The sequence below is a fragment of the Suncus etruscus genome, chromosome 15 (assembly GCF_024139225.1).
Source record: "Suncus etruscus isolate mSunEtr1 chromosome 15, mSunEtr1.pri.cur, whole genome shotgun sequence".
NCBI classification, from domain to species: domain Eukaryota; kingdom Metazoa; phylum Chordata; class Mammalia; order Eulipotyphla; family Soricidae; genus Suncus; species Suncus etruscus.
In genome coordinates, this window is record NC_064862.1 from 24,330,019 (window position 1) to 24,344,706 (window position 14,688).

Consider the following 14,688-nt stretch of genomic DNA (forward strand, 5'->3'; position numbering starts at 1 on the left):
TTCATATCCTGGGCTCGTCCTTTTGGTCCTCATCTCTATTGTCTCTGAGTATTATTATAATAATGTCTTTTATTTTTCTTAAATCCCATAGATGAGTGAGACTATTCTGAGTCTCTCTCTCTCTCTCTCTCTCTCTCTCTCTCTCTCTCTCTCTCTCTCTCTTTCTCTCTCTCTCTTTCTCTCTGACTTATTTCATTCATAATAGTTTCCATGTCCATTCATGTTTAGGAAAATTTCCTGACTTTATTCCTCCTGATGCTGCATAGTATTTTGTTGTGTATACGTACCACAGTTTCTTTAGCCATTCCTCTGTTGTTGGACATCTGGGCTATTTCCAGGTTCTGGCTATTGTCAATAGTGCTGTAATGAATACAGGTGTGCAGAAGGCTTTTATGTATTGAAAACACTCAGCTTTGACACAGTCTGATCAGTGTGGTCCTGAGGATAAACAGAGACTTGTGGGATTCGAGGAGGAGCCAAATTCAGCCAGGGTTTGGTTCAGTTAGAGAGGACTTCGTGGAGGAGGTGACCATGAGAAATAAGTTGAATGTTCAGTGATACAATTGAGGGGGCAGGGCTGAGGATGTGACCTGTGAAAAGACACCTGAGTAAAGAAGTTTCTAGTCCCTCTGCCTGGCACTAGGGACCCATTGTTGGGTCATGCAGCAATGTTTTGGGTATGGGGTCACCGGCCTGTTCAGAGTTTCAGAACCACCACTTGAGTGGGATGGGATAAGGGTAGAGCCACATTGAGGTGTTGGAGGGTGTCTGGGAGAGCTGGGAACGGAGGCCTAGACTCCTCCCTAAGGCCAAACTCACGAGTTGCCTGAGCATTTCGTTGGAGAAGCATTTCTGGATGGGCCACAGTGACAGATGGAAGGGAAAGGGGGCCTGAGGACTGCCTTGTGTGTCTGGGTAGGGAGAAACAAATGGCATCATGGGCATGCATGGGGGGATCAAGAAAGGCGGGTTTAGGGGATACTGCAACATATATGGCATTTTTGTGGACACAAGAGCCACTGCTACCAGCTGGCAGTCAGGGCCATGAGCCACGCCCTTGTTGAATCACCAAAGAAGAAGAGGAAGAATGCTCACACTCTGGGTCAATCAAATCACCAATGCCTTCCAGGAGCATGGCCTGAAGTCTCCGACCTTTGTTGCCAATTTAGCTAAGTGCCAGGTGAAGCTCAACAAGGAAGCCCTTACCCTCTTGCCATTCAGGAACCAAAGATTTTTACATCTCTGGCCGCTTTGGCCAAAAGGTGGTGAGAGGAAGGTTTTGCTGCTGCCCTCTGGGATGGGCAGGAGACAAAAGACATATTCTTCAGAATTGTGCAGTACCGCTGAGCAAAGATGCCTGCCTGCTGCCTGACCCCATGGTGTGGCACAGAGAAGATGGCCCATGAGCCTCACACCAGGCCCTGGGACAGGAAAACAGATGCCAGTTTCCCTACAGCGTATAAGTGTGATGCCATCTCTGGGCACTTTATCTCAGCAGGTGGGAGGCCCTTCCTGTCTTGAGTCTGCCAAGTCCCGGATCCAAACACAACATGGACTGCAAATAAAGCGAGTATGGTGCCTGGGATTGTGGGCTGTGTTCTCTGGACTGTTGGTTGATGTCTGTAGGGCCCGTGCCCTCGCCTACATGTGTGAGTGGGGCTTGCACAGTGCTTCGGCCAGGCCTGGCCCACATCCTGCCACCCTCCACTATTTGCTCCGGGGGCTAAAGGTTCAATGGATCAAAGGCAGGGTGGTGCTATGGGGACTCCACAGCCTGAGAAGACCCAAGTCCCATTTCTCCCACCTCCCCAGTTCTGTGGCTGCTGGTTCCCACCCGTCACTTCCACGTGCCTGCAGAGACTGTGCCCTGTACCTGCACATGAAGCCAGAATCTCTTCTATCAAGGTCTAAATTTTACCCCTTGTCCACACCACACACACCCTCAGTTGTGCACCAATTTATCATGTCCCTGTGATGAGTGCCTCCTCTTCTACCATGGTCCACCAGCCTTTCACATCTTCAATTACCATCTGTCTATGTGGTGACAGATTCTTTAAAAAAAAGTCTTTTAATTTTCTTAAATCCCATATATGATGAGACTACTCTGAGTCTCTCTCCCTCTGACTTATTTCACTCAACATAAAGAAAAATTTCATGACTTCATCTCTTCCTGACGGCTGTATAGTATTCCATTGCATAGATGTACCACAGTTTCTTTAGCCATTCATCTATTGTCAGGCATCTGAGTTGTTTCCAGATGGTGACATACTCTTGAGAGGGCTGGAAACAGGATTTAAGTCACACCTAGCAGAGTTGCAAATCACTTCTGTTGTAATTGGCGCTTTGGGTTGCTGAGACTCTAACCAGAATTGGATCTCCAGCTCCTAAAACCTTTTATTTTTATTTTTCTATTGTTTTTTTTTGGGGGGGGGCAGCATACCCAGTGGTGCTCAGGGGTTACTCTTGGCTCTGAGGTCAGAAGTTACTCTTGGTAGACTCAAGGAACCCTGGGATACTGGAGACTGAGCCAAGGTGGACCACACGCAAGGCAGATGCCCTCCCCACTTTACTATCGCTCCAGTTCCCCTAAAACTTTTTCTTTTTTTTTTTTTTTTTTTTTTTGGTTTTTAGGTCACACCCGGCAGTGCTCAGGGGTTATTCCTAGCTCCAGGCTCAGAAATTGCTCCTGGCAGGCACGGGAGACCATATGGGACGCCGGGATTCGAACCGATGACCTCCTGCATGAAAGGCAAACGCCTTACCTCCATGCTATCTCTCCGGCCCCCTAAAACTTTTTCTTTTGTCTCTAGACCAGTGTCACCACTCCAGGGTTGGTGGGTGTTGGTTCCTGTGGTGGTTGGGTAGAGGGAACTCTTCAGTCCCAGGGATTGGCACAGGCTTCTGGCATGCAAAGTCTTGTGCTCTTGTCCACTGAACTACTGCTGACCCTTAGTATGAAACTGTACTGTTGCTGAAAATCAAGAGCTACTACTGCCTACTAAGATTTGGGCAGCTGTTTGGTTTCCAAGACGTTCTCCTCCGAGCACAATGGCAGACTTAGGAGGAAATGAATTACTGTTCAACGCCTGTGTTGTTACCTTTCAGAGAACTCAGTTTCTCTTTTGGTCCTATATAAGCACTGTTATAAGATAATAAAGGGTCTCTGGCCATCAAAAACAAAGTGGCATCATGTACTCAGGCAGAGCCCCAAGTACAGGAACAGGGCTAGGGTCTTCTCCAAGAAGGCAGAAGAGATGCCTTTCTGGACTCAGGGACTTGGAGGACTGAGTCCATGCGATTGAGAGGGCAAGTGGAGAGGCGAGAGAGACTTGGGGGTAGAGTTATCGAGGACAGGCACTGGAAAGAGTGACACAGCCCTGAAGGAGAAAGGGGTCCACTTGTTCCCTGGGGACATAGAACATAGCCTTATGAGAGTGGCCTTTGGGGATGCAGAACTGGTCTCTTCCCCTCTCCCCATCCCTCATCTCTCATCCACCCCATGGTCATACATGGTACAGCCTTTATACCTCTGACCTTGTGGTCTGTGGGCTATGACCACCCACCACAAGTCCTGCTGGTGAGGTCCTAAGGGTAGGGTACTGGCACCCCAGGGGCCTCTGCTCAACTGTCTTCAAGGCTACTGGCCCCGCTGCTGGCAGGCCCCATCTTTAACTCATTAAACATTGTTATCTGAGACCAAATTGCAATAATTAAGTTGCCATATTTTTGTATAAATTTAGCAAAAGAAAAAGGAATGTAATTAACTAAATGTACCAAAGTGAGTAATTGGTCCCCCACTGGAGTTTTCATCTTGAGCTGTTTTTCCCCCCTCTCTCTCTTTTTCCTTCAAGTGAGCTTCTCTTGAAAGTTGGGGAGCAGAGGGAGCTTTAATGAGGCTTTTCTTGCTGAATTCCGGGAGACCTGGAGCTTTGGTTTCTTGCCAATTAGGTGCTGTAAGTGGTTGCTTGAGAACACCATGCTCGGCATGAACTTAGAACAAGGGGCCTTTGAAAAGTGCCTTTCCTGGGTGGGTCTCCTGGGCACGGTGTTCACCCCCTTCCGGTTGCCTCCCATTGACAACTGGGGAAACCGAGGCTCTGATTCAGACTTGTAGAGCAATGACTTGGCCTGAGATCTCCCACAGAGCTGGAGGTTTTGCTTATTTAATTTTTGGTGAGGGAGGGTGCTCCATCTTGTGCTCACAGGTTACTCCCAGCTCTGTGCAAATGTAAAGGGTTCTTAGATGGTAGGACTTAATAAGTTATCTGGGATGAGGCTGGAAATGTTCAAATGTTTCCCATGTAAATGAACAGAACTCGTATTTCCAGACCCCAATTAGAGCCTGCAGACCCTACCAAGTAGGACACCCAGCTTTCTGAGAATTGGGGACACTGTGTCAGCTCTGCATATGAGTGCTTGGTTGGGGTGCAGTCGGGGGAGATTGGTAGATTGCATATGAGAAGCATCCTCTAAACGGGAGTCTTGACCATTCTGTAAGAAGTTAGGGCTCTCCAGGAGGGATGGTTCCACATGTAATTAGCAAGACCCCAGAGGTCAAAGCATCAAAACCAAAAGTTGTGGTTTTGGGGGCCAGAAAGATAGCACAGCAGTATGGCGTTTTCCTTGCATGTTGGTCCCCAGCATTACATATGGGCCCCTGGCCTGCCGGGGCGATTTCTAAGTGCAGAGCCAGGAGTAAATCCTGAGCACTGCTGGGTGTGACCCAAAAACCAATAAATCAATAAATAAAGTTTTTTTTAAAGTTGTGGTTTTTGTTTTTGTTTGTAGTGCCTTACCCATTGGTGCTCCTGGTTTCCCCTAGCCTTGCATCAGGAATCATTCCTGATGGTACTCAGGAGACCATATAGGATGCCCAGGATCGAACCTCAGGTTGATCATATATGTAAGGCTTTGCTATCATTCTGGCCCCAAAAGTTGTATTTTTTTACACCTTGTTGGCATTGTATTCACAACAGAGGACTGGACAACTGGGGGTGGGTGGGGAAGAGGGCATTCCCCCACACACCCAACTCCTGCTTAACAGCTGTCCAATATTCACTTTTGCCTTTTACTTGGAGACATGGACTGGGGGTGGGGGAATGCTAAGGAAAGCCTAGAAATAGCTGGTCAAACCCAGTCTTCTGCTGAGTGAAGGAGATAGTGTTGTTTCTTGATCTTTCCATCAAACATGCATCAAGGGTATCAGCAAGGTGGAGTCTCAGGATTGTCTAAGTCTGTCTACCTCAGAAGTCTTGTGCCCAGGGAGTCTGTTTTGGGGTACAGCTTCACCCCATGCAAATATTATACCCCATGGTCTTCATCGTGAGGCTCCCTATCACTCAGACCTGCCATCCTCTCTCCAGACATCACTCTTCCTCCCTGAGGGCCACAAGGCCCTCACTGAAGCATGCCCTCTCTCAGTCATGTCATTGTCCATTCTTCTAGAAATATCTTTCTGTCAAGCCATATCAGAACCCAGGATCCCAGACAAATATGCTCCCCACCAGTCTCATTTGCAAGGAAGCCACTTTCCCAGTGTTGGTTCTGAAACATCAAATCAGAACCTCAACCCGTGTTGGTCTAATGCTCTCAACTCACTAAGGATTCCCTGTGTGCTGCTTAAAGGACACTTTAGAGAAGAAAAAGTCCCCAGCTGAGCCCCAGGAGTTGGCCTATCACTGGCATTTCTCTGAATTTATCTTCTTATGTTTCTCTCTAGACACATAAATACAATGGTAGTGTTTCTGAAAGGATAACACCCAACTTGTTATTACACAGATAGCCTCAGATTTTATGCCTGATTTGAGGGTGCAGAAAAGTGAAGGGATGCTTTTAAAAAAATTGTGTTAGGGACCAGAGTGATAGTATACTTGGTAGGGTGCTTGCCTTTCTTTAGTCACACCCAGCAGTGTTCAAGGGTTACTCCTGGCTCTGCATTTAGAAATCGCTCCTGGCAGGCTCAGAGGACCATATGGGATGCCAGGGATCAAACCTGGGTCCATCCTGGGTCAGCCACATGCCAGGCAAACATCCTACTGCTGTGCTATCACTCTGGCCTCAGGGTGCTTGCCTTGAATATGGGTTTGATTCCTGCCATTCTGGTGATCCCCCAAGCCTTCCTAGAGTGATCTCTGGGTGTAGAACCAGGAGTAAGCCCTGAACATCACTGGGTATAATCCAAAAACAAAACAAACATGTACCAGTATTACTTAAAAATTATTTATTACTAACGTGCCTTTGGTGCATGGGAGATCTGTGACTATATACTATAAATCTGGGGATAAAGATTGCAAGGGAATGGTCATATGTCCTGCCTTTGCTCATTTAAAATTATGTAGTAAGGGCTAGGTGATGCACAATGGTTAGAACACTAGCTTTGTCTAGAGAGTGTTTGATCCTGGTTTTAGTTCCAGCACCACCTGGTCCCCTGAAAATTACTGGATGTAGAACTGGAGGCCCTGGCATCATCAGGGTAACTCACAATATCATCATCACCAGCCAGCCTGGACAATATGACACTCTTAGATCCTTGCATTGACTGCCATCTGTGCCCCCAGGCCTCCTGAGAACCACATAGGAAACCCCCAAAAACCTGCACCAAAACACCTAAATAAAAAATTGCCTAAGAAGTGATTTTATTTTCCATAAAAGCAACATTTCTTTGCGAGCCTTAACTAACAGGCATCACTTATTTCAATCTATTGCTTTCTCAATAGCTGTGTAATACAGGCAACCCATTACTGTTCTCTAACCATCACCTTACTTCTGGAGTCTTTCCACATCATATGTCACTCTCTGGAGAACATCATCATAAATGCATTTTTTTTTTTTGTGGTTTTTGGGTCACACCCGGCAGTGCTCAGGGGTTATTCCTGGCTCCAGGCTCAGAAATTGCTCCTGGCAGGCACGGGAGGACCATATATGGGACGCCAGGATTCGAACCGATGACCTCCTGCATGAGAGGCAAACGCCTTACCTCCATGCTATCTCTCCGGCCCCCATAAATGCATTTTTGTCTCCCCCTTCAACAATTTTCTTGTATTGAAACTCAGAGTCACCGAGCCTAAAAACTCTGTATCTTCTACTGTTCTGGTTCTTGGTTTTGAATCATTGGAATTTAGACCCCAAAGGAGATGAAAACCTGGGACAAGCAGAACTCAAGAGACATGGAGAAAGTGTCTAGCGTGTCTCAGTAACAGAATTGCCAACCCTGCAAGGATGGCTTCAGGGGCTAGTTAGCTAGGAAGAAGAGACATATAAAGTCCCAGGTGACACGCCACCCTTCTTTCCCAATCTGCCCACAGCACCATCTGGTACGAACTGCATGCCCGGGAGTGGCCTTTCAAGACCCAGCCAGCTGAGGCCATCATCTGGCAGATGGGCACGGGCATGAAACCCAACCTCAGCCAGATCGGCATGGGAAAAGAAATCTCGGTAAGTTCCGGATGGTGTCAGTTCTGGGAGACAAGAAAAGTAAGGGACACAGTTCGGAGCCTTCCCCCCCCCCCCATTTCCTAGAGGGTGACAAAGCACAGACCCCTCCAGTCTCTTAGAAGAGCCCTTTGGACTTTCCAAAAGGCAGAGTTCCTGAGCAGTGGCTGTAGTGATGCTAGAGCCTGGTCAGGTATTTTCTCACCATGATTTGCTAAGTTAAAGAAGACCAGTGGGTCCCTCTGCTTCTGAGATTTCTTTCAAAGCAATTCATTAAATCAAGCATCAATTTTACTGATGAGTCTCATTGTATTGGTCTCCTCATTTTAAAAAAAAACAAGGTATACTATAACTCAGAACAAGATAAATAGAAAGAGGGAGACTTGAGTGTAAATTATTAACTGTTACTCCTGGCTCTGCTCTCAGAAAGCACTCCTGGCAGGCTTAGGGGACCATATGGGATGCTGGGGATTGAACCCAGGTCTGTCCCTGGTCAGCCACGTGCAAGGTAAATGCCCTACTGCTGTGCTATCACTCTGGCCTCCATGAATCTGGTATGTTTTAAAATAATCTGCCATTACTAGGTGTCCTTCCTCAGGCGGAGACATAACTTAAAATCACTCTTCCCTCCTGGGATTTTGATCAAGGTACTAGAATGAGGAGGGAGACCTAAGGATCCCCATTAACTATGCTGAGAGAAAAAATATTCCAAAATTCTTTGAGAAATATTATTAGTCTCAATGTACACCAGGTTCTTTAGGGTAGGGCTTTCCTAGTTTGCTCTATAGACTGGGGAAGTATATGACTAGAAGAATAAATGGACAAATGAAGAATACGTTTCATAAATTTAAACAAATGGATCAATGGATGGATGGGTGGATGGATGAATGGGTGGGAGGGTGGGTGGGTGGATGCTGAGTGGGTGGGTGGATGGCTGGGTGGGTGGGTGGATGGATGGTTAGATGGACAAATGGGTGGATGGACAGACAGATGGATGGACGGACAGGCAAATGAACAGATGGGTGGTAGTTGAATGAATGGATGGATGAATGGATAGATGAGTAAATGAGTGGGTATGGATAGATGGATGAGTGAATAGATAGATGGATAATCAGATGAACAGATAGATGGATAATGAGTAGGTGGGCGAGTGGGTGTATAAACAGATGATGGAATAATGTGAAAATGGGACAAATAGACAAATGCATATCCAGAAAGGTGCTGAGTAAGGAGAATGTTGCCATGTATTTGAAATCACTTTGTGGTCCTTCCAGGACATCCTTCTCTTCTGCTGGGCCTTTGAACAGGAAGAGAGACCCACCTTCACCAAGCTCATGGACATGCTGGAGAAACTGCCAAAGCGAAACCGCCGTCTCTCTCACCCCGGACATTTCTGGAAGTCTGCAGAGTAGGTGCCCTCCCCCTACCCTGATCCTCCAGACTGTCTTTCTAGCCCCCACCCCATCACCACCACTCCAAAAGGAGAGCCGGTTGTGGCCCCAACCCTAACCCTGATGGGCTCATGTGCTTGAAAAGACCCTTTCAGATGGCAGCAAGAGTGGAAATGGCACTAAGATTGGGAACTTGAGGACCAGGAGGTGCTATTGATGAAAAGAGGGTACTAGAGAAGGAAGCCAGAAACCCTATCAGAGAGAAGATGATATGTCTCTCCAAAAGTGAGACAGCTTCTGAAGGAAAAGGAAAATGAGGTGCCCCAGAACATGAGTCAAAGGAATGAAACTGAAGGAAAGGTTCCAAGTGGGCTGCAGCAGATGGTGAGTTTAGGGTAGAGGTTAACTCTGCACACCTAACACACTTACACCTCTGTCCCCCAGCTTTTAACCCCTATCCCTATGATTAATGCCTGAAGCTAGTGTTTTCTTGGGGGTTACCAGGAGTTGAAGCATCAGAAGAGCATAAACACATTGCCAATGGTGCTGTAATGTGTGAGCATGTATCCTGTACCCAAGCAGGCATGACCAATGGATCACAGAACATCTCCCAGTCCCTCTGACCACCCATTGCCACCAGCAGCTACTCAGATTCAGTGTGTGAATGATTTTCCTGGCCCTGCCTCCCATTTTTACATCTGGAGAAACTCTGGCTTACACACACAGTCACTCAGTTATGCCCACGTGGGGTGTCAAAGCCAGAAGCATAAACTCCACCTTCTAGCTTGGAATTTGCTTTCCCTAAAACATCAGCACCACCCACTGGTCTTTAGGACCATCAATCTGGCCCTGGGATTGACTTTAGAATCTTCTAGAAGCCTCCTGGATTACATGAGGGCCAATATCTGGGTCTTCCTAATCCTGATCCTGACTGGGGCTGCACTGGTCGGTGTCTGGGACGTGAGCAACTGGGTCAGCCTTGTCCCTGGCTCCTTCTCCTCTGACCACCCCTCTGCAGTAGCCTGTTTTCAGAATTCAGGATGACTCAGCCCATGGGGAACTGGAGGTCAGAGACGGGGCAAGCCCACCTTTTAGCTTCCACAACTCCCAAGAACTCCAGATCGCCCCCAAGCATTTGTCCAAACATAGATTCATTCTGTGTTTCTGGGCTGAACCTCACATCCTAATATCTCCATCCATCTCCCAGGGGATGCTCCTATGGGGGATGGGGGCTGATTAGCCAGGTGAGATGCAAGCTGGCTGTGAGCTTCCTACATGTCTCAAGTCTGTCTCCTCACCTACTGTGCCGGGTAGGAAACATACAGTTGATGTGCGTGGCCATTTTTCCTCTACTGCTAATTTATCTGTGGTCCTCCCGTTCTCTGGCACTTCTGGGGTGTGACTTCATGTCTGTCTATGTATGAGACTCACTGGAAGCACTTCCAGTGAGTTCCTGTTGTCCCCCCACCCCAAGAAAAAGACAATCCCTCACCCAGTTCTTCCTTGTCGCAAAGACTTTGTCAAGTTTCATCCCGTTTCCCTATTCAAAGATCTGTCTCCGGGGCCGGGCGGTGGCGCTGGAGGTAAGGTGCCTGCCTTGCCTGCGCTAGCCTAGGACGGACCGCGGTTCGATCCCCCGGCGTCCCATATGGTCCCCCAAGCCAGGAGCGACTTCTGAGCGCATAGCCAGGAGTAACCCCTGAGCGTCACAGGGTGTGGCCCAAAAAAAAAAAAAAAAAGATCTGTCTCCTTGGGTTTGGGCTATTACAGTATTGGAAATTACAGTGGGTCATCACAATTCTGATACATTATCATTCTCTATATGTTGATTGTGTTATTAATTATTAATTATACATGTTAATTATCTAGATATCATTATCTATATGTTAACATATAGCATTTTATATATTCTTAATACTGTAGTTGATATAAATATATTGAATATGTTATTCAATATAAATTCAATAATATTCAATATAAATATATTGAATATAAATACATTGAAGTCCACACTTCTTAAGTGGGGAAATTGGTGATAGACATAAATTGCATTTTCATATTGACTTCAGTGTCCCCCTCCTTTCTATGATCATCCTTTTACCCTGCCCTGTCTCTCCCACCCAGCCCTGGGGACTGCCCCAACTTCTCTCTCTCTCTCTCTCTCTCTCTCTCTCTCTCTCTCTCTCTCTCTCTCTCTCTCTCTCTCTCTCTCTCTCTCTCTCTCTCTCTCTCTCTTTCTGCATCTCCTCCTTCTAGATCAGGGGTCTTCAAACTTTTCAAAGTGGGGGCCGGATTATGGTCCCTTAGAGAGCTGGAGGGCCGGACTATATGAGCTACTAATTCCTACTCACACTGCACATATCTTATATAAATAAAATGAAAACCATTTATAAATAAACAGATCACGCACCAGTATTTCAATGGGAACTGTGGGCCTGCTTTTGGCTAAAGAGATGATCAATGTCCGGTTCCATATTTGTCACTTCCAGCTGTAACAAGTGATGCAAGTGGACATCAGTTAATCTTGATCTGGTTGGAGATTTCAGATGTTTCATTCTTGAAAAAGTCTGTTCACAGGCATAAGTGCTACCAAAGATGGTTACCATTTTGAGTGCATGGTTCCTGATATTTGGATATACACTGAGTGTATATGCTGGCAGGTATCTTGGCAACCAAACAGCGCTCACTGCTGGTGGGCCGGATCAGACTCCTCTGTGGGTCGCATGTGGCCCGCGGGCCGTAGTTTGAAGACCCCTATTCTAAATCCTACATCTGTGTGGAAGTGTTCAACATTCAATTTTTCACATCTGCAGTGTAACCTGCCCTTCACTTTTTCTCTCTCTTCTTTCCCCACCCGCTCCAGGCTCTGATCATCCGACAAAGGGACGTAGCTCAGCAACCTCGACTCCAAGCCACCTTCTCCTTCCCTGCTCTGCCCGCTGCTGCAGGCTCTGGAGCCCAAGGATTCACCCTTATTGGGTGATCACCCTGGCTGGCCTGGGCTCGAAGTGCAGTGGAGAGCCCTGCGCCTCGGACCCGCACACCTCTGCTTAGACAGGATTGGGAGTTGGAGACCCGAAGCTAGGACTTCATGGGATCTGCCAGGAAGACGTGGACTTGATCAGAGAGGACAGGACAGTGTGACAGGGAGAGCTGCCGGCCACAAGCAGGGGGAGAAGAGACCGAGCTGTGGATCCCGGAGCAAACGCGTGGAACCGTTTGTGTGTCTCGGTGCACGTGCAAGCCCTCCCTGCTGGGCTCACTCCTGCCATGCACCAGCCCCCCACCTCCCCACCCCTGTGGCTCTGGTCCTCATTTGGTGGAGGGGTTCAACTGTGCTGTCCAGGGGTTCAGACACTCTTATGAGGTCACTGGGCCCAGATCCAGGCAGTTTCTTTGCAGACTCTTGCCCAGACCAGCCAGTCAGGGTGCAAGGCGCTTTTCCTGCTTCGGGGTCTCTCTGAGGGGCCGGTTCCCCCTCGTCTGCCTTTTTCTCTAGTTCTGTGAGTTTCATGCCTTTGACCTCTCACCTCCCCTTCCTCCACCCCCAACCCATCCTGTCTTTTGAAAACCACTGGCTCTGTCCAATCCTTCTGACTCACCTTCATCCACAATGCTCCCCCTTCCTCTATCTGGGACATTCTCTGGAGGATATGGCCTGCCACTCCCTGCTTAGGGTGTGCACCTGCCTGTCGGAGGGAAGCAGGGCCCTGAGATATGTGTGTATGTGGGTCACCCCCTGTATGTGAATGGTACCCCCACTTACGCACAATCCAGCTGTGGTACCCTGCCATTGAGGGTCTGTGCTGGTTGAAATGTGTGTGAATGCTTGGTGCCCCCCCCCAATATCCCTTCCTGCCCCACCTCCACCAGCCACTTCCCTGGTCCCCTTGGGTCTGTGTGTTCATAGGAAGGATGCTGAGACTTGGACATGCAGGCAACAGGGACACGTTTGTCTTCCTTCTCACCACTTCCTGCCTGTCTGAGGCCAGTCTTGGGTCCCGAAGCTGGGACACCCCCCCGCCCCGCCATTCTCTGACCTGCACCAAAGGGACATCTGCCTAAAGCTGCCTGCAGACACCACCACCCCCCACAACCCTCATCTCTGGGACCTGACTGAGAGTTTTGGACATCTCCTTGAGGAGGGGAGAGCTCTCTCCCCCTCCCTACTTCCACAGCTGCAGCTCTGCAGGAGCACCACACCTGCTTCCAAATTAAGGAAAATTATGCCACCAGACCAACTAGTTGCACCCCCAAAAGGCCTTCCTGAAATCCTCACCTGCCTCACCCACCCATCACTGGCAACCCATGCACATTTCCAAGGTGACATGTGTCCTGGAATCCTGGACATGCTTGTATGCCAACTGGTCACAGGTAGAATGGTGGGGGCAGCTCTGGGTCACAGCCCCCCCTCATCCCTGTCCTGCCAAAACCAGCACCTGTAGCCCAGTGGGCCTCTGGACCTGGTTCTCTCTGTTGCCCATTAACTCAGTTTGGGTCATGTACCCCTTTTGGGGGGGAAGAAAACGAGGGTGAGAGTGACTGGCCTGTCCCCAGGGCTGTGGCCAGTTCTCTCTCCTGCTGCTAGAATAAGCTTTGGGGCCACCAAGAATACCTGGCAGACCTGGCCGGATTCCACAGGGCAGGTGTATACAGCGCTGGCTTGAGAATCTTGCTCCAGAGGTGCTGTCTCCTGGGCCTTTGCCCCTCCTGCTCCTCCTCCCCTCTGTTTTGGGGTGCTGGGGCTGTCCCCTCACCAAATCCTCCAACAAACCAGGGGACTATACATCCTAGATGAGTCCATCTGCCATCTAGTATGGACAGGCCATGTTCCTCAGGTCCATGATAAAAGGGGAAACAGCCTTCCTGGCCCTCTAGATTTTCAGGATACAGCAGCCCTCTGACATCCCTGGCTTGTGGCAGTCGCTCTCTTGTCTCTGCTCCCCCTGACTCCCTTGGGTGTCTGGCTTCCGCTGAGGCCCTTCACAGGAATCAGCCTGCTTGGGGTCCACCTTACCTCCCCATCACATCTACCAAGACCCCATTTCCACATCAGGCTGCTTATAGGGGATTGACATTGTTTCAAGGGGCCTCAGCATGGGAGATTGTCTACAACAGCAGAGGGATCCCACACTCTACTGGAGACAGAGTCAGCAAAAAGGGACTGGTCTCACCTCCTTAGCCCCAATTTTTCAGGTATGGCCTATAAACCCATTATTCTGTAGTGGGTCAGAGCGGGGACTGATTCTAGGGAGGCACTGGGCACAAGTGGGCATCAGAAATGTCAAGGCAAAATGAGATGGAACAGACTGTGGCTGCAGGGCTGGTCAGGGCCCACAGAGATGGTGAGAAGCTCAGCTTCTAATCTAAACCCTGCAAAAGTTTCCTTTTAGCTAGAGAACTGAGGACAAGCTGAACAAAGCTGTTCATGGGCCCTGGGTAGAGATTCTGTTTGTCAGTCTGCAGGCATTGGAGAGAATCTAAACCATCAGCAATTGGGTCTGCTGCTTCTCAACCCCAGTTCACGCAGCCTCTGTGGGGGTCTGCCTGGCACTTCATATGGTGCTCTAAGAGCAAAGGCCAATGCAGGGAGAAAAGCATCGAAACCCTGCTAGGAGCTAGGAGACATGTACAGGGCCTTAGGAACCTTCCGGTGTGTACCTGGGCACAAAGGTAATGCCCCGTGCTGTAAGAAATGCAGAAATGGGGCCGGAGAGATAGCATGGAGGTAAGGCGTTTGCCTTTCATGCAGGAGGTCATCAGTTCGAATCCCGGCGCCCCATATGGTCCTCTGTGCCTGCCAGGAGCAATTTCTGAGCGTGGAGCCAGAAATAACCCCTGAGCACTGCCGGGTGTGACCCAAAAA

The 14,688-nt window shown here is 48.8% G+C and overlaps 1 protein-coding gene across 2 annotated transcripts in view; it reads left to right on the top strand.

The window, feature by feature from the left end:
- Positions 1 to 13,913, top strand: part of KSR2 (kinase suppressor of ras 2) — a 348,927-nt gene extending 335,014 nt beyond the window's left edge. The window contains exons 18-20 of one of the 2 annotated variants that reach the window (XM_049788775.1): positions 7,305 to 7,434; positions 8,706 to 8,839; positions 11,686 to 13,913. In XM_049788775.1, the coding sequence (XP_049644732.1) occupies positions 7,305 to 7,434; positions 8,706 to 8,839; positions 11,686 to 11,692 (271 nt within the window). In that variant the 3' untranslated portion in view covers positions 11,693 to 13,913. Of the gene's footprint in view, positions 1 to 7,304; positions 7,435 to 8,705; positions 8,844 to 11,685 lie in introns of those variants that run through there. The other variant, XM_049788776.1, reaches the window with a different exon arrangement.
- The last annotated feature ends 775 nt before the right edge of the window (positions 13,914 to 14,688 follow it).